At 37.6% G+C, this 25,742-nt stretch overlaps 1 protein-coding gene across 13 annotated transcripts in view; it reads right to left on the bottom strand.

The window, feature by feature from the left end:
* Positions 1-25,742, bottom strand: part of ADAM22 (ADAM metallopeptidase domain 22) — a 134,936-nt gene that overhangs the window by 38,346 nt on the left and 70,848 nt on the right. For all 13 annotated transcript variants that reach the window (XM_072925504.1, XM_072925505.1, XM_072925506.1 and 10 more), the window contains exons 5-15: positions 22,905-22,987; positions 18,327-18,390; positions 17,637-17,706; positions 12,455-12,525; positions 11,889-11,963; positions 9,679-9,750; positions 8,533-8,699; positions 6,514-6,598; positions 5,994-6,084; positions 4,128-4,179; positions 2,133-2,232 (exon numbers count right to left, since the gene is read on the bottom strand). In XM_072925504.1, the coding sequence (XP_072781605.1) occupies positions 2,133-2,232; positions 4,128-4,179; positions 5,994-6,084; positions 6,514-6,598; positions 8,533-8,699; positions 9,679-9,750; positions 11,889-11,963; positions 12,455-12,525; positions 17,637-17,706; positions 18,327-18,390; positions 22,905-22,987 (930 nt within the window). The remainder of the gene's footprint in view (positions 1-2,132; positions 2,233-4,127; positions 4,180-5,993; positions 6,085-6,513; positions 6,599-8,532; positions 8,700-9,678; positions 9,751-11,888; positions 11,964-12,454; positions 12,526-17,636; positions 17,707-18,326; positions 18,391-22,904; positions 22,988-25,742) is intronic.

Genomic DNA, 25,742 nt, shown 5'->3' with positions numbered 1-25,742 from the left:
ATGATGAGGATTCCTCCCTTTCCTTTCAGCCTTCCCACTGGACTCTAACTTAAAAGATCAAAATATTTATATTTGTACATCCTAACCTCTTTTAAAGGACACTGATATTCTGTTCTTTCCAGTTTAATTTTATCTGTCTTCCTGAAACTTTTAAAGGTAGTTCTTCTAAAATAAAATATTTTTTTTTCCTTTGGACATAAGAAAACATAATAGTAGCTTTTATTACATAAATGAGAAGGCATTTAAGTGTGTCACTAGACTAACATTTTGCAGCTCAGTCTTCAAGTTCTCCAATTAAACTAGGATCATTCCAAAAACCACTCTGCTCCTGAGCCATCTGCACAAGTACATGGTGTAGAGCATTTCTCACCGGCTGCTGCCTTTCTGTCAGGAGTCCACAGGATGGAGCATCACTCCACGTACCTCACTGTGCCACAAACCACAGCCTGGCATAGGCTGATGTGTTATTATTACATCCCCTATTGAAATGGAAATTTGACTACAACGTGCAATGCATACGTAGAATTTAACATAAAATGTATGCAAGCCTTTAGAATTACTAAAGAGCTGTTTAAACTGCTTGTTTCCTATGTATTTTTCCAGAAAGCATAACTTCTTCAATATCTCTTGGTGTGTTGCACAGCAGAGACAAAGAGACAGCAGTAACAGAGAATTCTGCCTTGAAATACTGGGCCAATGTGCTTCAGTATAGGGACAGCTAAAAACAAAATTGAAGAAAAAAACCCGAACATTAAAAGCAAATTTGATAACCTTTCTCCAAAGTCATTCATCCAATAATTTGAAAAGTGCCTATGTTCAATCTGCTCCAGCAGCCATTTATATGATGTTTGAGATTATAGCTGATCTAAGAGTGGAGCACTGCCAAACATTGCACCTTGTCACATCAGCTTTCCTTTATCTCATAATGCTTTTAAAACAAAAATAAATTTGTGTCTCACCACCCTTGCTAGGAAACACCTTTGACAGCATTGTTAATTAGACAGACATCCATTGACAAACCTTTAAACCAACCCAAACCACAATGCATAAAAGAGACTAAATCACCCTGGCTTCCACATCTAACTCACATTTAGGCATGCCATCAAAAAAAAAATAAAAAGAAAAAAATAAAGTGCTGCCAAACTAAATTGAAAAGAGAGTAATTGTTTTTTCCAACTCACAGATGTGTAAATGAACACAATCACTAAAATAAATCAAGTAAGACACATTACACTATATAAACAATACACTTGGCCAGTAAATAAGTCTACCAGTATTCCTCTCCACCTTTAATGAGATGGAAAAAAAACCAAATCTCTAAAACTCAGGTACATTTTAAATAAGAAGTTTTACATCTAATTAATGAATTACAGTGCTTTTGCTCTACTTTTAATAATATACTCTTTCATCAAAAGGGCCCTTTAAGAGATAAGCAGGCTTAGCTTGTCCATATTTGATGTTTTCTCTTTCCTTCTTTAAGTTTTATTGAAATTCTGTGGTTATCAGAAGATGCAGTTTTTCTCATGTTCACCAGAAGGAACATGTATCACTCCTGAATTGACTTTCTTCTCTTTTACATCTATGAACACTTCAGTTACCAGATAAGTCTTTTTTCCACATTGAGCGATCTTACTGCCTTAGCCTCTTTTCCTTTGCTTGTTGAAAGACAGATATTAAATACAGTTAACATTAACTATGTATAGAAAAGAGTCAAGATCATTATCCTGCTTGCTTTACATTTTAACACATGCTTCAGTAAATGGAGCAGTAATATACCAAAACACTGGGGCAAATCCTGCATTGCAGACCTGTTGTAAATATAAAATAGTATTGTATTCACAGCATTCAGAACAAATTGTGTGAGGGATGAGTCTTGATCAGAGGCTGTGGATACACTACTGGACATGAAACCACTTTATCAGAAATTTATTTTAAAGCAATTTCCAAACTATTATGAACTAAAATAATCTACTTACACCCATATGTTACCAGAATAGTTAGAACTTAAGAGAGAACCAGAACTATCAAAACTACAGGGGTTTTTTTTTCCAACATTATAATTTAAATTTTCTTGGTTTCATCAAAATCAGCAATAGAACAGAAATCATATTAAACATTAATGTAATGCTTACTTTGGTTGGTTTATTGAAAAGGCAAGCTCCACCTCCATTGTTTAAAAATTCATGATACTCTTCAATATCACACTCAGAGAACTTGCTTGGAAGATAGTACCTAACAAAATAAGGTAGAAGGATTACTTTCTCTCATGCTTTTTACACTGTTTTGTTTTTTGTTGGGTTTTTTTTTTTTTTTGAAACAGAAGAAATACAATGTTATACTTCAGAAAAAGAATGAAAACATGCTCTTCAGAATCAGAGTGACTGTATGTCTATCTGACTTTTCTATTTCTTTTGATTTAAAAATCCTTCCACTAAATAACAAGGAAATTTCAACAATGACACAAAGCTCATGGAATGTGACAAGTCTAGAATATTTCACTAAGTTTTTACATGCTAAACAACGCAAATCTGATTACAGTGTGTCATTCGCACAAGTATGACTTGTTACACTAACAGGCCTGATCTCAGAAATACATTTATTTCCTCCCATGCAAAGTGCAGGAGAAAAAGACAGCTTATAGTTTGTTTCTCTCTTAGAGGAAATGGTTCCCCTGACGCACAGAATTTTTATATAATAGAGTTATGCCATTTTAAACATGCTTCTAGCAAACACCACCTAACATTTCAGCTTCCCTCTGTCATATGTCCCACTCAGTAAATTTCAATTGAGTACAGAGTGCCCCTGAGGCACTGTGCCCCACCTAAAAATAATGTGATGCAGAGAATATTTGCATGGATCCTATTCACAGGGAAATAACTTTTCCCAAGGCAATTGCAGTGATCTTTATTTTCAGGTCCATAGTCATGAAAGTACTTATGCTTCAAGGAGATTTTGGACTCTCAAGGGCTTTCTTCTATCACCTCACCACTGGATATAAAAATATTAGCCAAAGTGCTAGCCAGCACTGCTGAGAGAGATAGTTTCCAAAACATAATTGGCTTTTTCCACCTGTAATGCTCATTAATTTGGTCTAAACACTACAGAGGCTGTAGATTTCACCAAAGTTCAGCAATAAGCTAGGTAAATACAAGGCTTTTTCATGTACCAAATTATGTGAAAGGTTTCAACTTCAGATAAAGAATTTAAAGGCCCTAACATGGGAATTTATAACTTTTATAAGAATCAAAAATGCCTCTCAGACTGGGTTTTTAACTTACCAAAAACCAGAAAAATCCTACCAGGTATGTTTTCAGGTATTCTAAGATGAAAAGGGCACCATTCACAATTTCATAGAGGTTTGAATAGGACATACTTCTTTGCTCAAAATTTTTCTGATCACAACGTTATTGTGAAAATTTGCGGATCCATTCAAAATTAGTTAAAAACTGAGACCTGTCTACATCTAAAACTAGAATACAATGTAGTTCATATCTAAAGCTAGACTACAATGTAATTCATATGCATGATAATAGACAGGCCTGTAATAAAAACTGTTAGGGTTCAGAAAGCATCAAATTTCATCCACCAGCAAAAATTTGCAGATTCACCAGTCATTGTGTTAAAATCTCCCCAGTGGCACTACACATGGGTATGAACATACTCAACCTCCAATGGGGGCAGTTTTTCTAACAATATCACACAAACTGTGTGATAAAAAGTGATAGAGATAGATGAAAGATTCCGCCAAAAACACTGAAAATGAGACATGCCTCAGAAATTTGATTATAGGATTTCAAGAATTAGTGTGTGTCATTGTTTCTGCAACTCAATAGAAATTTGCATGGGAAAACAACCTATGCCTGCTTCTGCTTCTCTGCAGCCTGGCTTGACTGTTGAGCCTTGTGCTTTCCAAGTTAAATCAGCATACACCAAAAATCCTCACATGCCCGTCTCATGAATTCACTTATTCTCACATTTCTTTGAAGGTATCTCTGTATGGTATATACCTAATACTTTACTTTCTGAAAATTGAGTCATCAAAAATATTCTGCTGAACCACAAAAGAGAAAATTTTCCGTTATGTCACTGTATGAAAACCATTACTTTTCTCTAGTGAAATGTCTTACCCCATATCTCCCATTATGCATCCAGACCACATGTCCTCACATTTACATTCACCTGCCCAAAAAAAAAAAAAAAAAAAAAGTTACATCTTAAGTCTTGTGAGTCCTAAATAATACAATTCTTATCATAAAAAGCACACTGTACTCAATTCCATTTCATATTTCCAGACAAGTTGAAAAGAATAATATGCTGGTTTATTGCACACTTTAGTTTTAGTGTATCGGTGCATCTTGCCAAAATTTTTTTTTAAATCTACATGATTCTATGCAATCCTGAGCTTTGAAAATATGCCCTGTTTTTCTTTCCTTCTGTTAAAGGCAAATGCAGTGTTTGCCTTCTGCACTTGCAAATCACGAGTAAGCTTTCTTGTCTTCTCCTGTGTGCCGATACTAATTTCCCGAATTTTCAGATTTAAAAAAAAATAATCATTTGACTTTTCTATTTTTTTAGTTCTCTTCTTCAACTATGGTAAGGTGATTCGGAAAATCGTCCCTTGGAAAACCCCAAACAATAATTCAGACCAAAAAAAGCATGGAATGATCAATGAACACAAAGTAGTAGAGCAGGATCTATCAGCTTCTTCCTCTGCTCTTACTCCCTCCCTTCTTTCCTCCCCTGCCTGCCTCCCTTCCCCATACAACTTCCTTCTGTCCTGCCAGCTGGGATCACTTTGCTCTGGTCTCAATCCTCCTTTTGCAAAGCTGTGTCTTGCTCTAATTTCAGTAGAAATTCTTTCCACTTGTATGTTCCATAACTTCTCCTACTGTATACACAATCAGTTTATTGCTTCCGTTTTAAAAGTACAATTAGAAAGCAAACAAAGCTCTGTCTAACAACTGCATTCTCCTCTCTCCCTACCAAAACAGTGTCCTGACCCTCTCAGCCATAAAGAAAGGGAGTCACCACTATTATAATTTTCACTTTTACCCTGCCCCTACATCCATTCAAAACTATGTGGCTGGAAAAGGAATACTGAGTATGTCTGTATGATAGAGCACTGGTCCTACATTTCTGAGTATTTTTAAAAATAGTATTACATAATCTGAAAAAAACCTTTAAATGCAGCTGTATCTCTGCATTATATATTGTCTTTACAATGCCTGAAAAAAAAAATCCATTAATCAAGAGAGTAATTTATCTTTTGAAACATAGGCCACAAAAGCACACACAGTCCAGTAAATCCATATCCCAGTTCATTTTCTAAATTGTTTCAAAACTGTATTTTTATTTTAATCATATCAAGCTGGGACTTCATATAGCATGGAAGGGGGAAGGCAAAGTGAAGTGCTTATTGTGGGCACAATGGTGGGGATTAAAGCATTGCAGGTAAACAGGCATAACCAAGGAGCTGAATACCAAGGTTACAGCAAAGAAGTGGAAGCAGTAGGGTAGCAAATACTGGATATTTGGGTAATCTACAAGGAAATCAATCAAGGAAAACAGATAAAAGTTGTATTGTTTGAACTGTTCTATATACCAGTACTGAGGAGGTTCCTCATTATAACCTGATCTCATAATGTATATTCCCACACTCATGTCATAAGATGGCAGCCATTTGGTCTGTAGGTGGGACACCAGTCTCCCTGAAATGAATGGAAGTGGAAGGCACCTTTATGGTCTATTTTGGATGAAATGGCGACACCAGTGCCATCAGCAAATACAAGCAGGGGGATACTAGAGCATTCAAATAGAGGAAAATTAGTATGTCAGACCCTTCTCATGTTACTGCAAGAAATAAAAATATTTCAATATTGTGAGAAACTGAAGGAAAAAGTACATATCAGAAAGACACTGATAGGACACTGATAAGGTCCTCCACTTTTTAAGATTTTTCACTTGAGACAGAGTGAAAAAGCAAATAAAATTACCACTTAGAAGTTTTCTTCTGTCTGAGAAAATGCCAATGTTTTGGGCCAAGGTCTGTGCCAGGGTAACTGCCATTAAGTCTGGCTTTCCAAACTGAAAGAAACAAGCAAGGTGGGAAAAGCAATCAGTAACACACAGGTATCTCAGATTCAAGTGAAGCTTTTCTCATATCAAGGCAAAAAAATGCAAAATCAGTGTTAGAATTCTTACTTCAGGGTAGCTAGATGAAAACTAAACACTGGCTTATAGACAAGATAAGTAAGAGAAAGTCTGTTTCTCTCTTGGCATTGTGGCTGGAAAGATGAATGACACAATATTGCAGAATTTGCTTAAAAATGCATTTGAAGTGTGTTGGCTTTATTCACTCATCACTCTTCATTGAAGTGTCCCTTCTATAGAACTGCAGTAAAAGTCTACATCGGCAAAAAACAAGCAAAATATTTTGAGGAACATGTCTGCACTGATAAATTCCCTGCAGAAAAATTTCCACCACTTTTTGCTCATACCAGTATCCCCACCTACCTCATTCACACCTCCGCCTTTAAGCAAGGAGCAGATTCCACCAGTGTGGGCTACACCACTTCGACTGCTCTGAAATCGACTCCCCCTTTGACAAAAATGAAAAGGAAAAGAAGTTTACCCTGCTCAGTCCACGAGTTTTGTACCTGCCTATTCCAGTATCTACCCCTCTGATTTCCAGGTGAGAAGCTGGCATTTACAAATGCTGGATGCCACCACTATGCTGCAAATTATGCAAAACCAAATGGGAAAAACTGATAACCACTCACAAACCTCACATAACAAGTTATCTCCAGAAAACTTATAACATCTTCCCTCCTCCTTTTCAGATTGCCTAATATAAGAAGAAGGGGACTACTTTGCCAAACCACCTGGATCTGCCCAGCCCCTTGTTTCTTGACATTCTACTGCAGCAAGTGCTTTCTGCTGGCACATGCTCCAGGTAGAGTTCAGGAGAGGCCACCATGCTCCCAATGCAGGGGACTAGTGAAAACGACACGCGTCTAATTGGGCACTGCTGATGTGGTAAAACTCAAGGGGAGATGCATTAGCAGAAGATGCAGAGGTAGGTGAAAACTCCCTGGAACTACAGCCAATCTCATCCAAGGAACAGATGCACTCTGAGCCTAAATCTAATCACCCCTTTGGTGCTGACCACTTCAGCATGAATGACTGCCAGTTACCAGAGACAAAATATACTCTGCTCCACCTGAGAGTACTGATCCATCCGACAAATTATTTTTCTCAGGTGAGAGGAAAAAATATCAAGAAGGGTCACAGTGGGCCAACTGTGCTAAAGGTGGAAGCTCATTTGTAACCACTGTACCCTCACACCAGCTACCCCCACCTCCCAGCTTAGCTGTGCTTCACTCACAGACACAATTTCAGAAACTGCTGATTCTAAACAATCCATGAATGCAATACCACAACAACCATTGGTGGTGGTGCTACGGATAGTACTGGAATTAGCATTACAGTGGGATCCAGAGTCCCAACCACAGGCAAATCGGGCTCTCTTTGTCCTAGTCCATCCACGCACATTCATAAAAACCAGACTTCCCCCTCAAAGATTTTACAATGTCACCAGAGGAGATACACAAAGGATATGAGAAAACCTGATTCCCATTTAAGTGTGAAGATCTGAGACACAAAGAAACAAAAATCTGCAAACACCACTTGCAGATTTTACTAGCTTTCTTCAAGGCAGAAATCAGTGGCAGTAATTAGGTATGTGCAAAAATTCTGAGGGTGGATACCGGGCTTGGGTATCCTGGAACTCTACTGAAGTCATGTGAAGTGAGGTGTTTAGGTTAAGTTTATTCTTACAGGCTCCTAAAAGAGTCAGCAGAAAGAAAAAAGTACTCCAACAGAGATATTCATCTAGCATGTCATGTGTGGATCAAAAATCTCAGCCATGTATCTCTCCTGTATTTTTGTAAATATATTTTATTATTTCAATCTTATTTTCAAAACAGTTAAAATACTTAGAGAAAATAACATCTTCTCAGTTTAGTACACTTATAGCTCAAATGTCTTTGGAGAACAAACTGTTTTAAGGATCTGAAACACTTCAGTAATGCTGCAGCATGCAGGTCATTCAAAAAAGTAAAGCAGGCCATAGTGCACTTCAGCAGAAAATCTCATTGGTTTCAAAAACCAATGTTCTGCCTTTAAATAATCCGTGCTCTACTGCTGAAGAAGTCAACCTCTGAGGTGGAACCATGCATGACTCTTCAGATAGCTGCACTTGTAGAGTAGGTGGTTGCACAGAATTACAAAGGATTACTGCACATGCAGCTCAGGATTAGTATGTTAAAACTAAAATAAGAGACAAACCTTTGGTTTCACTGGCAGGCAGTTTGTTCATTAATTTTTTTTCCCACCTCCCCATCCAAAACTTTATTTTCTGAATTATTGTGGATTACACACACAACAGAAAGGAGATGCATCAGCCACTTGTGAGAATCAACCCCCAAGGAAAGAAAAAACCCCAGTAATATAACATCACACAAGGTTACGTACGAAAAAAGGTGAACTGCGTCACTTTTCTCTCTGATAAAATCCCTCCTATATTTCATAAACTCACGTAGAGTCACCAAGGGGTTTTCAGATATGGTGAACTTGTTATCAGTAGCCCAGGTTTCCATGGCAACCAATACTATCCTCGTGTTAAGTTGCTCTTTATATATCTAGTACATTGACAGAATGAACAAACATATTATGTCAAACAGAACAAAGATGAGGTTTACCCCTTTTTTGTAATAGCTTGAATTTTTATATAACTAAATATTTCACATATTCTAGCACACTTTTCATTCTTGTAGGTGATTTTATCTCCTTTAAAACCAGCAAACATGAAAACCAGGTTAAACCAAACTTTTAGGCTTAATTCCTCAATCAGTTATCTTAGCCTTCTCTCAGCCTACATAGAAGAAAAATGTGATTTTTGAAAAATTACTTCATTCCAAATAAATCAAAGATTTGAATTTAATGGGTCTTTTATAACAGCCAGCTCACCCAATGACACACAAGGGCCCTCTTATATGGAATAATGATCTATAAAGCCATAATTTTTCATTGTTGTATATGTCTACAGGACATGCTGGCTGAATCACAAAAAAAGGGACATAATTTCAATGCTGTGTTAACACTCCACATCAAATACTTTCAAGCATTTTCTTCTAGTAATACTTTTCTTTTTCTAATACTTTGCTGCAATGAGGTGCAAGGGCCGGCAGCTCATCCAATTTAGCCTATAAATATAATCCACATAGTTCACCTGTATGTTCCTATATTCTAACTCCTTTATTCAAGTGCACTTTTTCTGGAGAAATTTTAATGCATTAGAATTTCAGATTGTCTTTTGGGTTTAAATTTGCCAAAGCAGGGATCCTGTGCTAGAAATTGTCCTATCAAAGGTGCTCTGTAAAACTCAGAAGCAATCCAGCAGGATACTTAAATGTTTAAAGCCACAAGATAAAACCCCTCTGATGCTTTATGTTAGACAAAGGCTCTATAGGTGATTGATTGTGGTTCTAGATAAAAATTTGTAATCTTCACATACATTACTATTGTTACACCATGAACTGACAACTCCTGCATCTATCACCAGGAGAATCTTATGACTCGTCTCACACGTGAAAGGACATATAGTTGAGTGATACTTACCAAATCAGCCATGTTCACAACTGATTTGGCATAGCTGTTGGTATGGCCGACTGACAAGCGGTGCTTTTTACACTGTGAAACAAGCACAGACCAGTGACAGGTGCAGATTTCAGAAAAACAGCATCCATTTCCAAAACACCATGAAGTAAAAAGCAATTATATCAAAATAAAGCCCCTGCACAAGGTTTTGTCTCTTGTGCTGAGTGTAATGTAAATAACCAATAGTAGAAAACTGGTCAGAAATGCACATTACTGATCTACTTTACAACAGCTGTTGTGAGGATATATGAATTCCTCTTTAGAAAGTAGCCTAGAATCTTTACTGGAAAATTACATAAGAACAGGAACATTCTGTTAGTCTCTTCATTATCATTATTGTTGGCAATTTTAAAATTAATCACAAAAGCCAATGAAGAAATTAGCAACAAAAATTTCCATAGCTGAGACTCCTTAAGATGTGTTATCCCAGAAGTGCCTGCATCCATGTTTTAATCTATCAGATTCCCTTTTTTTTTTCAATTTTCTCTCTTAAGCTGTTTTCTTGTTTTATTCTTATACTTATATATATATACTTATATATATACTTATATATATATAAATATATATATTTATGCAATATATATTATTGCACACTCTATAAAGCCATAGTAACTGGTTCAAACCACTTCAGTAATCAGACTCCAATGGCACCTTTAGTGAAATTTGAAATGCAGTGTTATAAAAATGGCACTAGAAACAGCGGTCCAGGTACTCCTATTTGCAGAAAGAAAAACAATTATGAATGAGCATCCATGGGCATGAAAGTCACAGGTATCTCAGAAGAATTTAAGACAAAGGGTACAAGATTTTCAGAAATGTTTTGCCATCTTGTGCCCCATGATGCTTGATTTTAGAATGAAAATTGTCCAGATTTGCTGGAAGTTAGGATTTTTTAGTGCGCCAGAAGTTTCCCACAACTAGGGCATAGGACAGGCACCCTTTCAAGCAGGAACGGGGGAAAAACCACCAAAAACAAGGAAGTTAACCCCACAGCAAATGGTATTTCCTTCTCACAGGAGGAAATTATTTAGCTTCTTTGATCACCGGCACTCAGAGAATAAACTCCTAACTGGACTGACTCTTGCAGTAGCTGTGATTAGACAAAATTAGGAAACATTGTCCTTGAAGAAAATCGGCCTGAACAGATAAGAGGATCCTAAGATAAATGTTGTGGATTCAGGTCTTTATGATTAAACACAGTTACACTGATTTAAGGAATTTTCATCCAATATTATTAATTTTAATCCAAGAATTTATTCCTGTGCTCACCAAACTCAGCTGGTGGAGAAACACACTGTCTAAGGACAGTGGCACACTTTTTGTACACTTGTACACTCTCATGTCTATTTTTGCCAATTCAGGTATTGCATGAGAGAATTGCTGCACATTACAGAAGAAGTAGACAAGATTTATAGAAATATTTTGATTTTAAAGCCGTAAGGGATCATAAAAACATCTAATGTCACTAGTCGGATGGGCACTACCAGGCTGAACTTTATCCAGTTACTTCAAGAGGAAATCCATTGTTTGTGTTTGAAGCTACCTTTGAAAACTGCAAGTAATGAAGAATTTGCCATTTCCTTTGATATTTCCTTCATTAGATGATTCATAAATCATCTTCACTGACATAAATCTGTGCTTTTTCCCACTTGAATGAGTCTGGCTTTTCTTCAATACACTGTTATTATGTGTCTTTCCACTATGTTAAAAACCCCACTGTATTCCACTGTATCCTCCCAGAGAAAGTATAAAATATTAACAAAATCATTTTCTCTACATTGATTGGGGCATACCAAAAAAATCTTGCCACTGTTAATTTCCCCATTCTCAACAGCTGCTGCACAATTGAAATAACTGCACTATGGATTGCTGAATGCCTGTAACAAAGATAAATGCTCAGGAATGCCAGAAAGGAAATCATCAGCTTAAGTTACACTGACATTAGTTACTTTCTGAGCCCTCTTTCTGATCCTCAGGCCTAGTTATATTCTTAGTGAAATTAACTTGCCAAAATGCAAAACCAACTTCATCAAAGAGACCACCTCTTCTATTAAGGACATACTGAATTTATTCCTTATATATGCCTTATACTGTTCTTTATTGTTATGCTGTCTGGATAAATTAAGACAATTTGATGCTAATTGTAAGATGTTGAAATGTGTCAGTCTTACCATTAGATGATCATTTACAATCATCAACTCAATGTATTTTGTTTCCTCTTCAACTTTACGTGGAATCTGACGAACCTATGGAGAGAATATAACTCTTAGAGTCTAACAATACAGAGAGTGTAACTGGTAACAAATATCTGCACTTAGTGGTTTCCCCATTTTAATAAACAGAAAATGAAATCTCTGTTTAGAATATTTATTTTGAAACAAAATAAAGTGAGGTAAAGTAGCTACTTGTCACTATTATAACATAAAAAATATATAGGTTTAATTATGAGAATTTCTGATAAAACTATACTCAAAATGAGCAAGATTATTTTATCTACTTTTTCATTTGCCATGTAACAGTATTTAAAAATGTTCTAATTCTTCAGGTAGGTAACGTCCAAGAGAACCCATCAACATTCAGCTTACATTAGATACCTCTTTTTGAATTAGCTGTATTGATATAGAGATCTCATGCCAAACCAGCAGGAGCAGCAGGACTCCATCTGAACAAATTAACTCAGCAGACATGAAACAAACTTGATGGCGTGTTCCTTATAAACAAGCATATTGGCACATACCTGCCTTTTCCTTCTTTTGTGTCTTGGCCTTACAACAAAATTCTGTGATGTAGTATTCGTCTGCCAGAACTCTAAGCGGAAAACACAGACAAATACATGGAACATTTACAAAAATACAGCCCAGCAATTAGTGACCCTGATGCAACATGACAGTAGTATGGCACTCTTCAGCACTTCAGATGCAGCAACAACTCATTTTTACAAGTTTCCAGCTAGAAGGCAGGCAAGACTGCAGATGCTTCCCAGTAACAGGGCTCTTATTAAAAACTCTACTAGTGATAATCTGGGTCTGTTGAAACAGATGATCTGTGGGTGTCACGCTTCAGAAAGCACAGCAGATGTTCTATGCCAAAACTTCACCAATACTGGGCATGAATTATTATTAGCATAGTGGGTCCATGAAGTGAATCACATTTTGGAATTCAGCAGACATTCACAGAGCTCTTGCAATAGCTACCAAAATTAGTAAGAAGAGCATGGAAGGCAGAATTAATGCTTTAAGACGATTACATTCCCAAAGAAAAATATGCCAGAGTTGGGAGAATACTTACAAGATTTTGGCAATGCTCGCTTACCAGCACAATATTTCTCCCTGCTAATCCCTCTGTGTCTTTAACTTCTTAAATCTCTAATCATAAGCATCAAGTAGTTTATTCTTTTGCCAAATCCTTTTCACCAAACCTATTACTAGCCCCTCATGGAAAAGGACACATCATAAACTAAGCAGAAGATAATACTTGCTCTGGCCCTTTCAAATGTCCAAGAAGTAATTTTCCATCTTTAATTTTAGATTCATAGTCCCTACCTCTCTTTTCCCTATACAAAATAAAGCTCTTTTGTTATCTTGTATAAATGTGTTTGCTATTCACATAACCCCGAGAAGATCTTTTTGATTTATGCAAATAAATGTTTACAGTTTCTAAGTTTGTAATAATCTCTTTCTCCTTTCACTGCTTTCCCTCTTTTGTGCTTTCTGCAGCTTTGGACATCCTTTCAGTTTCAAGGAACTGAAAGCATCATTCAGTGTACCAGTGATTTTACCAGTCATGCAGAGAAGTATATAGTTCTACAGTGCTTATACGATGCCCCTATAGTGCTACAGGATTGATGGAGCTGTGTAAATTAAGGGACTTCCAGTTCACACATCTTTGTACACAACTTCTGCTTGTTTTACGAATTCCTGACCAGTTCAGTCTTATTGGTGAGACAGGCAAGTTTCTCACAGCTTCACTTCCTGCTGTACATTAATTGTACAATTTCTGCATAGGGTTCAAAAATAGGACTAAAAACCATGCTGATAGGAATTTGATAGGAATTAGGGCTGCCATATCAGCAAAATCTTAAAACACAAAGCTGAGTTGCCCATCTGACAAGACATCGCCAGGCCTAAGTGATAATCTTAACCAGGAGTGGCAAATTACTAATAAAACAAACCAGGAAAACAAAGCATGACTAACTGATATCGTCTTGGGTAAATTAGGGACTATACTGTCATTTTGGTATGTGAGGTTTGCAGGTATCTTTTCATGGAGCAACCTGGACAATTACAGGCTCTCTGCTTTAAAATGTTTTCATGGTTACACCAATTCACTTGAGGACTTTCATGAGAAAAAAGACCAAGGATAAATTAAATCACACCCAAGCTTCTTATTTATTGCTTAAAGACTTGCAGACTCCTGAGGTTTAACAAAGATAAGAAACTAAGTCTTGAAAACCTTTTTACAATGTTTTTGGTTATGCTTTATGTATGTTAATTAATTTAGACACAATTAGTTTAGACACACAACTGGATCTCAACCTGCCGTTTTTGATTTTATAACATGCTTAATGAAACTGGTAAAAACAACACTTTTCAATCAATAAAATAATAACTTATAGTATGTATATAGGGTCTCAGATAATTTTACCAGCACATGTGATTATTTTACTCACAATCAGAAGTCAGTAATCTCTAAGGGAAATGATGCAGCCATTACCATTAACACATTAACACACATTAACACTGCCTTATAACTCACAAGATGGATAAATGCACACAGGTTGCATTTCCAGCCAAGGACCCTCAGGCAAAAGAACATGAGCAGCAAAATCACAGGGCATGTTTATAGTTGAGAGAGCCTAGCAGATATTTTGATGGGAATATATTACCTCAAAAAAATGTAATGAAGATTCACAAAATCATAGAATCATCTTGATTGGAAAAGATTGTTAAAATCAAGTCCAACTGTAAATCTAATACTGCCAAGTCCCACTAAATCACGTTCCTAAGTGTTATATCTACATATCTACATTGTGATCCCAAAATAAAAGGACATCTGTTATGTATTATTTGAAAAACAGCACCTTTGATAACATATTGTTATCTAAAACCATGCCAGGGCATTGTAGATCTCAACAGAGAGTGTGAGAAAAAACACAGTCTAGTAAATACAAAGTCAAATGCTCTAAGTGTGCCAAGTCATCTGTCCAAGCTTCCTTGTTTAAAATCCTCATTATTCCTCAGACCATTGCAAAGTACAGTACAATAAATTCTTTTCTGCAACAGCTTGTGGGTTTTTTTAATACACAGGGAGCAAAAGAATGTATAAATTATATTGCTATTTAACTGTGATAAAATAGTGTGTGCTTTTTCTATCACTGATACTGAGTAATCCCCACCACTTGAATTTTTTCCCTTTCTAACACCAGTATTGAAGCTGGTGATTATCCAGTTCATTCCTAAAGCAGTGGAAAGGCTGAGTGGAAATCTTACCTTACACACACAAACTCTTCTAAAGATAAGAGAAAAATCTTGGCTTCATGCAAAATCTAGTTAGGCCTGTCAAATTGATAAATTATGAGAGTAGCTACGATGATATATGCCAGCACAGTGCTTGCTACTGCTAATAGTAATTTTGTTGTAGTACTTTCAAAAAATCAATCACAACAATACTATCAGTAATTAATTGCAAATGTTAATAAAAGAAAAAAAAGTCAAGACAGCAGTCTGACCTCTCCAGACTGGCAGGGAAGAAATAGAGATACTGGTGGAGCTCTCATTCTTCACTAGAGCTGTGACTATGCATGGAGGATGACTTACAGAGAGATAAATTGAATAATCACAGACAAAGAAAAATGGTGGACGTTCTAATGAGGCTAATATTATATTTGTACTGTAATTTTCACTACAAACATCAGAAATACCTTTCGAAACAATTTTACAAAAATAAGTATGGGCATGTGGGAGAGTAGACTGTGAATTGAGTATATTTCTCCATACATGGGACCCTAAACATAAAGTGATGGAAGATTAGCACCTTGTACCTCTCATCTACATTACAAATACTTGCATAACTGAGAAGACTAGCACTCTGCAACTGAATTTCCTTTTTAACCTTTTCTACCATCCTGTGATTCTAATTCAATCTAGATGGCAACATGTCCCATTATGTCACATTTTTATAGCAAAGCCAGCAACTATTTATTTGTTATCTGTAGTAAAATCAAAACTGTACAAGCATATCTGGATTTTTGAGGGAAAACAAATAAACAAAACAAGACCATGAAACCCTAGTTTGACAGTTTTTTGAAAATCAAGACGCTTTGGTGGAGGTGAAACTGGGGCATTTACTTGCAATTAATCCCTTTTCATAATTTTAAAAGCAGAAAACAATTTTATTTCATAATTTTGTAATGTTGAAAACATAAAATTCACTATTAAGAAATCTTATAAAACAGCTTATAGATAGTAAGTACCAACACTGGCAGCATCTTAGCTTAACAAGCTGAGATAGAAGACTTATTTTAAACTCAGCCTTGGTTGGAGTATTTCCAATCTTTTGAGTTATATGTCCTCAAGAAAAGGTGATAAATGATAAATTATTTGACCCTATGTTCAATAAATTGCTCTCATTCCACTATCATCTCTGCAAGCACAGGTAGTAAGCATGGCACGTGTGTAAGGTGCAGGTACACAGGAAGTTCACTGACACAGAAGTCAATGCCTTGCACAAATGTCATGAGCCTTTCGTGCCCATGTCCCTCCATCCCAACATTGCCTCTACCTTGCCTGGGCAATCATCACAATCATCATCCCAGGACAGGAGGCACCAAGCTGGGACACTGTTTTTGTTTGGATTCAGACAGATTCCTTCTTCAGAACTGAAATAAAGCAAACCAAGTAGCAATTTCCTTTTTTTTTTTTTTTCTTTTCTCATTAGCACCCTGAATTATTCTACTTTGCTTACAAACTGGCAAACCTGCACCAACTGTGCTCCAGGGATGGACCCATCTGTGTGCAGTACTCAGCACCATAAGATCTCAGATCCAAATGTTACCATAGGACAAATAGTTTGCAACAAGATAAGCAGACATCTGTAATTCTCCTGAAGAAATCAGACTGGAGGTGGTTTCTACAAAAATGTCAGTGTCTACAAAGGACAGTTACATTTATCTAGGATATGCATTGTAGGGCAGGAAACACATCTGTAAAATTGGCAAATCCTTGACAGAATGGGGATATGTCACAACTGCTGCAATTTCAGCTTCAATTAACAAGCCAACCTCTCAGATGAAAACCCATTTTTTTTAAAAAAAAAAATTTCTCCCTCCACATACAATATGGACATTCATCACTACAAGCACTTGAAACCACTTCTGCCTCCAAATTCATCTGCACTGAAATGCACAGCCCTCATCATATCCAGTACTTTGAAAGATGCTGATGAGACTGGAGATCAGTCACTAAACAGAAACTACACTGGGCAGCTTCTTGTCTCCCAGACTCATGCTCACTCCATGGTACTCTCCTTGTATCTCAAAACAAGAAAAACCCATGAAGAATTATCAACCACCATCAACGTGGTGTTTATTTTCATCACCTCTAGGCTACTTCAGTTCTTTCCTCTCTACAACTACCAGCACATAATCCAGCCCACAGACCATATGACCTGTTAAGAGAAACACATGAAGGTCTAGAAAAGGTTTCATTCATTGGATTCAGGGTTTTTTCATCATTTCAGATTTTTTTCCCGTGTTTTTACTGTTTCAAAATTGGTTTTTTTCAGTGGTTTTTTTATTTATTTGGGTAAAAGAAACTATATATAACAAAACAATATACTCTCAGAAGATGATCTATCAAATACAATCAACAAATCTGGCCTTAGACTAAAACACTCAAGTCATGAATACTAAAAAATCATACCAGATGGCAGGTCGACTGAAGGAAATTCAAACAACTTGGATTTGTAAACAGAGTGGAAATGGAAGTCGTCCTGAAATAGTAAATAATTGCCAATATTACATCAGGAAGAATTAATCCATCTCATGAGCATTAAACAGTTCCAGTTTTTACCTAACACATACCACAGAGAACATGCAAGTTGCAAGGCACCATTACTCTACATTCTCCTTTTCCCAACTGCAATGTGATGGCTAATGCCACATTTAACCACCTTTTATATCTGAGTACCTCAAAACAGCGGCTGAGCACACAGAGCTAGGCCTAAATTAGGCTCCCAGAGCTGCTCAGGGAGAGCCAGTGAAAGTCCCAGGAGCTGCTGAACTGGAGTCAAGGAGGAACCAGGAGGAGAGTGATGCAATAAACCCAGAGCAGGAGGTGCCAGGGAAGGGGACTGGGCACTCACAGGCTCCAAGGAACCCTCCTCTAGTGCTGCAGTGCTCTACAGCCAAGAGCTACAGACTGCACACGTATAGACACTCACTGTCTAATCTTTGCAGGTCTGCTTTTGTCTGTGCAGATGGAGTCTCACATTCAAGGTAAATGAGTTGGGAATGAGAGGGCGACCCTTTGGTCCCACAGCCTTATGCCTACCCTGTACCCATGGGTGACTGTATTCAAAAAACACAGCAGGACTACTTAAATTCTACTTACATCCGAAGTGTAGTTTTCATCTGGTTCAATAAGGTAAGTGTGATTTCCATCATAGAACATCCCACTGTCAAGAGCAGGAAATGTAAATACAGATTTAATAAACAAACACTAGTGCAACATAGAAGTAACTAAAAGTTAATATACTTTAAAAATTTAAATATTTGAGAAAGGAAGAGTTTAAAATGGTTTCAGGAACTGAATGCAATTTGGGATCAGTCTTTTTGTTTCTTTACTTCAGAAAGATTTTCTCCTGTGGTGAAGCAGACTTCTTTCTCCCACAAACCTTCTCTACAACACATATAAACACAAATTTAAACTAATTTAACCAACTGAAAATCCAGTCCAAAGCCCCCACTCCCATGCAGGAGATACCTACCTGCAACAGATAAATAAGGGACCTGTCTTTAGGAACACATATTTGTAACATGTGCATAGCTTTCCCCAAATAAAAATTGTATTGAATCAAATTGAATTATCCTTAGGTTTTAATGGGTCTTTTATTAACTCTTTCCTTAGCATTTCATTTAAAGAAAGTGTTGATACAACTATTATATATCTGTAAGAGCAGAAAAACAAATGTTATTTCTTATATCAACACATTCTGATCTCCAACCAAACCAGAACATTTTTAAGTAATTTTACCTTTACTGCAGTGGCATACACACATGGCTGGGATTAGGCTGTATCAGCATGTCCTTTTCAAAGGGCCACTACTAAGGTGTTTAAGCTAGGTCTAAATATGAGCTGTAAATTCAAATTTGGCACACAGCACATAAGAACAACAGTATGAAAGCTAGATTATTTATTTACTTACCTTACTGTTAAAACACCCAAAACAAATGGGAATTACAAGCAACAAAAAGAGATCCTTTTCTTTTTTCTTATGCAGCATTTTCTATCAGCAATATTGATATTCACAGAAGTAACCTGGGTTACTGACTGTATAACATATATCAAGTATGAGCATAACTACAATGTAAAGCTGCTTCACTCTGAGAACCCCGGGATTGATTCAGGGGTCTCGTGTGGTGGTAAAGTCTCTCCTCCAACCTTTGCTTCCAAAGAAAAACTCTGCAGCCTCTTGTTGTTTGGTCTCAAGGCAGTTTATTGCCAGTTATCTAAAAGATTGTCTTCGCCTGCTGCAGCTGCTTTGGTCAGCGGCCCAGGCAGAGACACACACACTCCTGACACCCTCAGTGTCTGGTGTTTTCGTCTTCTCTCTCCCCGCCCAGGGCTGCTGCTATCTTTTATATGATATATTACGTGTTATATGTTTACAGATTTTCCCCAATACCTACTATCTATGTTACAATGTGCTTTTCTACTCTAAACCAATCCACGAGTGCCAGCATCACCAAGAACATGGAGGCAAGGAAGAAGAAGGAGGAAGAACAGGATCAGGCCCACTTTCCTCCATCTTAGAACTTCTGACCCCCCCTGTACAAAGTAAAACAGGTGTTAAACCCCCCCTGTACAATACTAAAAAAATTTCCCCTCTAATTTGTAATTACTTCTCCTATACCATCTAACCCTCTGTGACTGCTTGTTCCACCTTCAAAATTGGTAACTCATTCCATGGCTCAAACTCAAAATCACAGCTGTTTTCAGCTGCTTGCCAGGGTCTAAAATGCTTCTGACCAAGGCCTGGAACCTCTGAAAATGTCTGAGGGACATTTTGAGTTCCAACACTTCACTTTTCAACTTACATGTGCCTATTCTTTAGAAATAAATACTGTCTATATAGTTTAAGCAAAATATTCTAGCATCTGCTAGAGCTTCTTTGCTTGGAAGTAAAAGGAGATTGGGGAAGACCCTGTAGACCTTTACCAGTCAAATCTTCCTTCCCTCTAATTGCAGCTTTAGTTAAGCAGGGTCGGCAAGTTGAAGCGGTGCCAGCAAAGAGCTTCTCGTGAGACTGCTGCTCCCAGCAGCACTGACCTCTCATCAAGCCACTCAGCAGTGACAGAATAATAGTCACAGCTGACCTCCAGACCTGACTTGCACACTCAAGGCATTCATGGCTCTTTTCCCACCAGCTGCCACAGACCTACTGTGCTCTGAATAAACCACACGCCCACGGGTGTGTTAAACAGAAAGCAAAACATTCCAAAAGCCTGCATTTTGATGATGTGTATTCTTCGGACAATCACACGTGTAGCGTGACAGTGGAACTCACAGCAGCCGCGGCAGTTTTTGCATTCGCCAGCAGCCGGCAGCAGGACCCCGGCCGTGCCGCCGCTGTGCCGGGCTGCGAGGCGCGGCTCGCTCCCATCCACCCATCGCTCCCATCGCTCCCATCGACCCATCCCACCCACCGCTCCCATCGACCCATCCCACCCACCGCTCCCATCCACCCATCCCACCCATCGCTCCCATCCACCCATCCCACCCACCGCTCCCATCCACCCATCGCTCCCATCCACCCATCGCTCCCATCCACCCATCCCACCCATCGCTCCCATCCGCCCATCCCACCCATCGCTCCCATCCACCCATCCCACCCATCGCTCCCATCCCACCACCGCCGGCCCGTGCGCGCAGAGCCCTCCTCGGGCTGACTCACGGGGAGCCCCGGTTACTGCATACCCCACCGAAAACAAACGAAACAAAAAGCCAAGCCAAATGGCTTGCTCGAAGTCAACTTTGCAGAGATATACTTGTCATTAGCCAAGTCATGAAGAAGACATCCACAATTTCAGCTATCCTGTCAGCCAGATGTGGTTGATTTAACCAATAAAAGGAAGGACGTGGACATTACTAAAAGAAGAACTCGTAACCTATGATTAAAAATCCTCAATATTTTTTCACATGTATGAATAATTCTGCTGTTACTGGCTGAGATCTAGCGGTACTAATATGCAAAAGAGGAGATTAGCATGACCTTTAGAAATATGAACCTTGTTATTATCTTAAAGGCATTTGTACTTCCTAAAATTCATTAAAGCAAAGCTCCTGCCCCGCAGACAGAAGACAACTCTGCCCAGCTACCCTTATTCCAGCAAGACACTCCAAAATGTGGTTTTAGCTAAGGAGCTCTAATTGCCAGTGTGAGTAATTACTTATAATTTTAAATCAGCTGTATAGGAGCTAGTTGCAATGATGGAAGTGCACTGTCAGAGAATGTGAGTTTAATACAGCTCAGGAAACATTACTTTCTCATATTGGATGTTTGAAATACCAGCCTGATAAGAGTAAGCTTGTGTCAAAGAACTCAGTTGAAACTTTATTATATCAGGGGCAAAAATGGAGGGAGGGATGGAGAGAGGAGACAGGGAGATACCTCTCAAGAGAGAGTTGAATTAGACAATGAAAAAAATGCATCATCTATCATGTAACTTTAGAAGGGACCAATTTGGGTATCAGGCCATTGAAGAATACAGAGCAGCAGAACAGTCAGTTTTAAGCATAAACTCACAGAAAGAGAGCAGGGAAAGACATATGCAAGCTCTCCTTTGTTCCTGCTTTTTCTCCTAGGAGTTAGCGGGGGCCAAGACCTAATGGATCACTGCTAATGGAAGCCATGCAGTGCTCAGGATGCATTAGGAAGCTACTATTTTTAGGCTCACTGTCCATGCTTCAAACTGGGCTCAAGTTTCTTGAGCTGCACATCTGTAAATTAGACAAGTGCAAGGATGACAAGTCTTCTGCATGCATTCTCCCCTTCATACCAAAGTACAAAAGAAAGACACTACTCAAATAAAAGTACTTATATGACTCAAATAAAAGTACTTATATGACTGAACTACAGAATAATTGCAGATAGACTATAGGCTGAAGATTTCCATCAGCTAAACCCTGCTTCCACAGCAAAAAGTAAAGCTCACATGACCTCCACACAGGCTAACTTGGTGCCATGACTTTTCAAGCTGATGTCAGCATTAGTAGTGCTGAGATCCTGTAATTCCCAAATGTGACAGCACTTGGTTGATCTGAAAACCTGACTATCATCATTCAATAGTGCCAAAAGTAGACAGGTCCAAAAGCTGTACAATCCATAGACAACTTCATGTAACCTTCACTTGACAGAGGCTTTAATTATAAGTAAAATTATGCACTTCAAATAGAAATTATTGCACCCTCTTATACCTTTTCTTCTAGATTTTTCAAGATTTTACTATGTGAAAGGTATTACTGCATACACACAGCTTAAGGCCAGAAATTCTTTTAACAAAAATGGATAATGCAAGATAAATTCTAAACTAACAATTTTTTTGTAAAGAGACTACAAAAAAAAAATAAAATATACATCATTATAGCAACAAGAAAATAACACAATTTCCAAATAATTCATTGGCATTGTTTTTATTCTTCTAGAATAGGATGTTTTCAGCTACTTCTACTCTGCTATCTCTATAATAAATTATCTTAAAACAATACCTAGCTATTGCCATTAGTCCTCAGCTTAGAAAAAAAAGGGAAATTCTGAAGATTTTTGATTACTTAATATTGGTGACAAACTGGCAGGAAAATAAATAGCACTTATGTTACTATATACATGTATTATTTTACTATAAACAACTTGATTTTGCTTAAAAGAGTGATAAACAAAGGTCAGTAAAAACAAAACAGCAGACTTACTGTAATCCATGGCATGTTGACAAGGCAACAAATGATACAGAATTTCCTCGAATTTTTCCCTGATAATAGCAATGTTCTCCTCCCTGAAATTGGAAATTGAGACTGTAAATCCATGGGACATTCCACAGTATCACACTTCATCCTGTCAAAGACTGCTTTTTCATAAACACTTTGCCAAGCCATTGACATGGCACCAAGGTTTGACTATCACTCATAGGGGTGTTCATCCCATCTTCTCTGAGCCTTGGTTTGGTACTCAGATAAACACAGTCATCTTGACACTGTACACCAAATGGTATATTTCACAATTTGCAGTGTGAAATCACTGACATCCTGAGAGGGATTTCAGAGACAAATTACTCCAGAAGTGCTCATCTTTCTTCAGTGACTAGAAAAAGAGTTTGAAGTAGGGGGCTTAGACTCAGCATCTGCTTTGCACATGACTACATCAGACAGGATGCTCTGAGGGTAAGGCAATTTCCTTCTTCTAAGGAGAAAAGTATGCCAACAAAATAATAACAATGCTTGATTGAAAAAAAAAAAAAAAAAAAGACCAAAGCAGAATAGTCACTAGTGCTCCAAAGCTAAAGGAAACTCTAAAAATAACTAAGTAGTACAGGAATACAGTGAAAATGAATATTTGCCTCTTCTCTTCTGCAAATAAAATGTAAACCTTTCAAATAAAATACAGCTGACTCTACCCAAAAAAATCCCCCCCGGTTTCACTGATAGGGCTGTAAGCCCCACTGCGCATGCAATAAATTTATTCAGTATTGCACAATATCAATAATTGTATGCAAAATTAGAAAAAACATTCAAACATCCCTTAAATTCTCACTGACACCTACTCTTTAGAATAACTTACCTATAAGTGTCTCACCAAATTCGGCTATGCTGTAATGCACTAACATTGGTTAAAGGACTAGGAAGGAGATTTTCAGTGCTTTTCTTTTTCCATAGCACTTATTTGCAAATACTTCTTCCAGCAAATGAATGAATAATCTACCTAGACTAATGTACCCAGCCCTGTGAATATTTATGCCCATTTACCAGAGGGAGGGAAAGGCATTACAATAAATTGTAATTACAGCTTTTTCAGAAGCCATCAGTCACTTGCATGATGCATAGCACAGTCATTTAAGACATCTGACATTAAATGCTTTTGGATTTTATTATTCAAATATGAAAAATATTTAATCAAGATCAGGCTACAGGTAAGAAAATACGTAGGCCATGTTGGCAGTTTTGTGTTTTGATCAGGAAACCCTGTTCTGTTTTCTACAAGATGTGGAAAACTATTGTTGAAAGCAGCTACAATGCATGGGTGCCTCTGGTTTGAGGTGCACTCCTTAAGAGAGCACAGGAGCCTGTTTGTTAGAGCACAGCTGCTCACAGGGAAACAGCCTTCATCTCAGCCTGGCCAAAGGACATCCCTCACACACTGACCTGCAGAGCAACCACCATGCTGCCCAGCAGGGGCACCTCTCTGCTCAGATGTCTGAAGGGAATCTGGTGCCACACAGGTACTGTTTGATTCCTTGTCTCATGTTGATAAAATGGGGCTGACTCATCCCAGGCTACACCAAGGAGTGTCTGACAGCAGGTCTATGACCCATCACCCCTGGGTCAGCATTTCTCGTGACTATCAAGAACTTGGGACACAGATCAAGTATCAGTGAAACGGAGTTTTAATTTCTGCTTTGCACTCACATACATTTTAGTCACCAATATCCTAAGTTAATTTTCTTTCAGAGAGACTATAATCTTCTTTGTTTTTCCTGAAACCTTGGCTAAATTTCTCCATTTTATCCTCCTTTTCTACACCTATTTACTTCCTATATCTTAGCTACTTTAAGCTCTCTTGATTTGAGATTTTCTTTCTTTCAGTCAGTAGGGTGTCCCCACTACAAGATCATGGAACTGCTTAAGGCTTTCAGGTCCTTTTGGAATATATGAATGAGAAGTAAACAAAGAGATACTCCAGTTAGCAATTAACAAAGCTATCAATCAAACTATATGGATGATCTAAAGCCTTATGAGCAATAAAATAGTCTCTAAAGAAAATTACTGAAGTAGTATTCCTGTTAAAGATATAACTAGAATAAGTGCATGGATATGGGAATAATACTGAAAAGACTATCAGTAGGGAGTTGTACAGACTCCTAGCAGTGGCAGGAATTTGGAGTAATTACACAAATTGGTTTGTTCTCAGAAAATGTAGTTAATATGTACCAGAAATAGAATCTCAGGCTCCATTAGTTTGCAAAACGATGTCTTTTCAACCAGGAGGAACATTTTTTCATACTAAGAATCCAGTCTATGGCTCAAAAGTGTGTTTTGATCTTCCAAATGAGAATCAAATAAATGTCCCATGACAGTACCTCCAAATTAATTTATTCAGTAATAAATCCATGGGAAAAAAAATTATGCATACAGATCTAGAAAATAAAAATATAAGAAAAACAGCTCTAAATTCTTGTCTGGGAAAAATACATTTGAGATACACAAATTCTACTCTATTTAGTCAAATCAATTCAACTCAACAATCTATCAGAGTTCATGGTAATTCTGGTGGAGACAGAAACACAACTATAATATCAGTCTCAAGGACCAGTTCTTATCACTACAAAACATTCCTTGCTATATGCTAACATCCAGGAGATATTTTTATGTATGTACTTACGTTCCTATCATTATAACATAAGTCACTTCAAAGAAGTTAATAAAATTAACTTAAGCTAAAAAAAATTTATTTGCACTTCATTAAATGAAGATAGTATCTTTCCAAGTACTCGATGCATGTGATTATCAGAGGTGGTTAGAGCATGGTGCTAATAA

The sequence above is a fragment of the Taeniopygia guttata genome, chromosome 2 (genome assembly GCF_048771995.1).
Source record: "Taeniopygia guttata chromosome 2, bTaeGut7.mat, whole genome shotgun sequence".
Taxonomy (NCBI): domain Eukaryota; kingdom Metazoa; phylum Chordata; class Aves; order Passeriformes; family Estrildidae; genus Taeniopygia; species Taeniopygia guttata.
The sequence above is the reverse complement of the archived record's forward strand: the minus strand, read 5'-3'. Positions and strand labels throughout refer to the sequence as shown.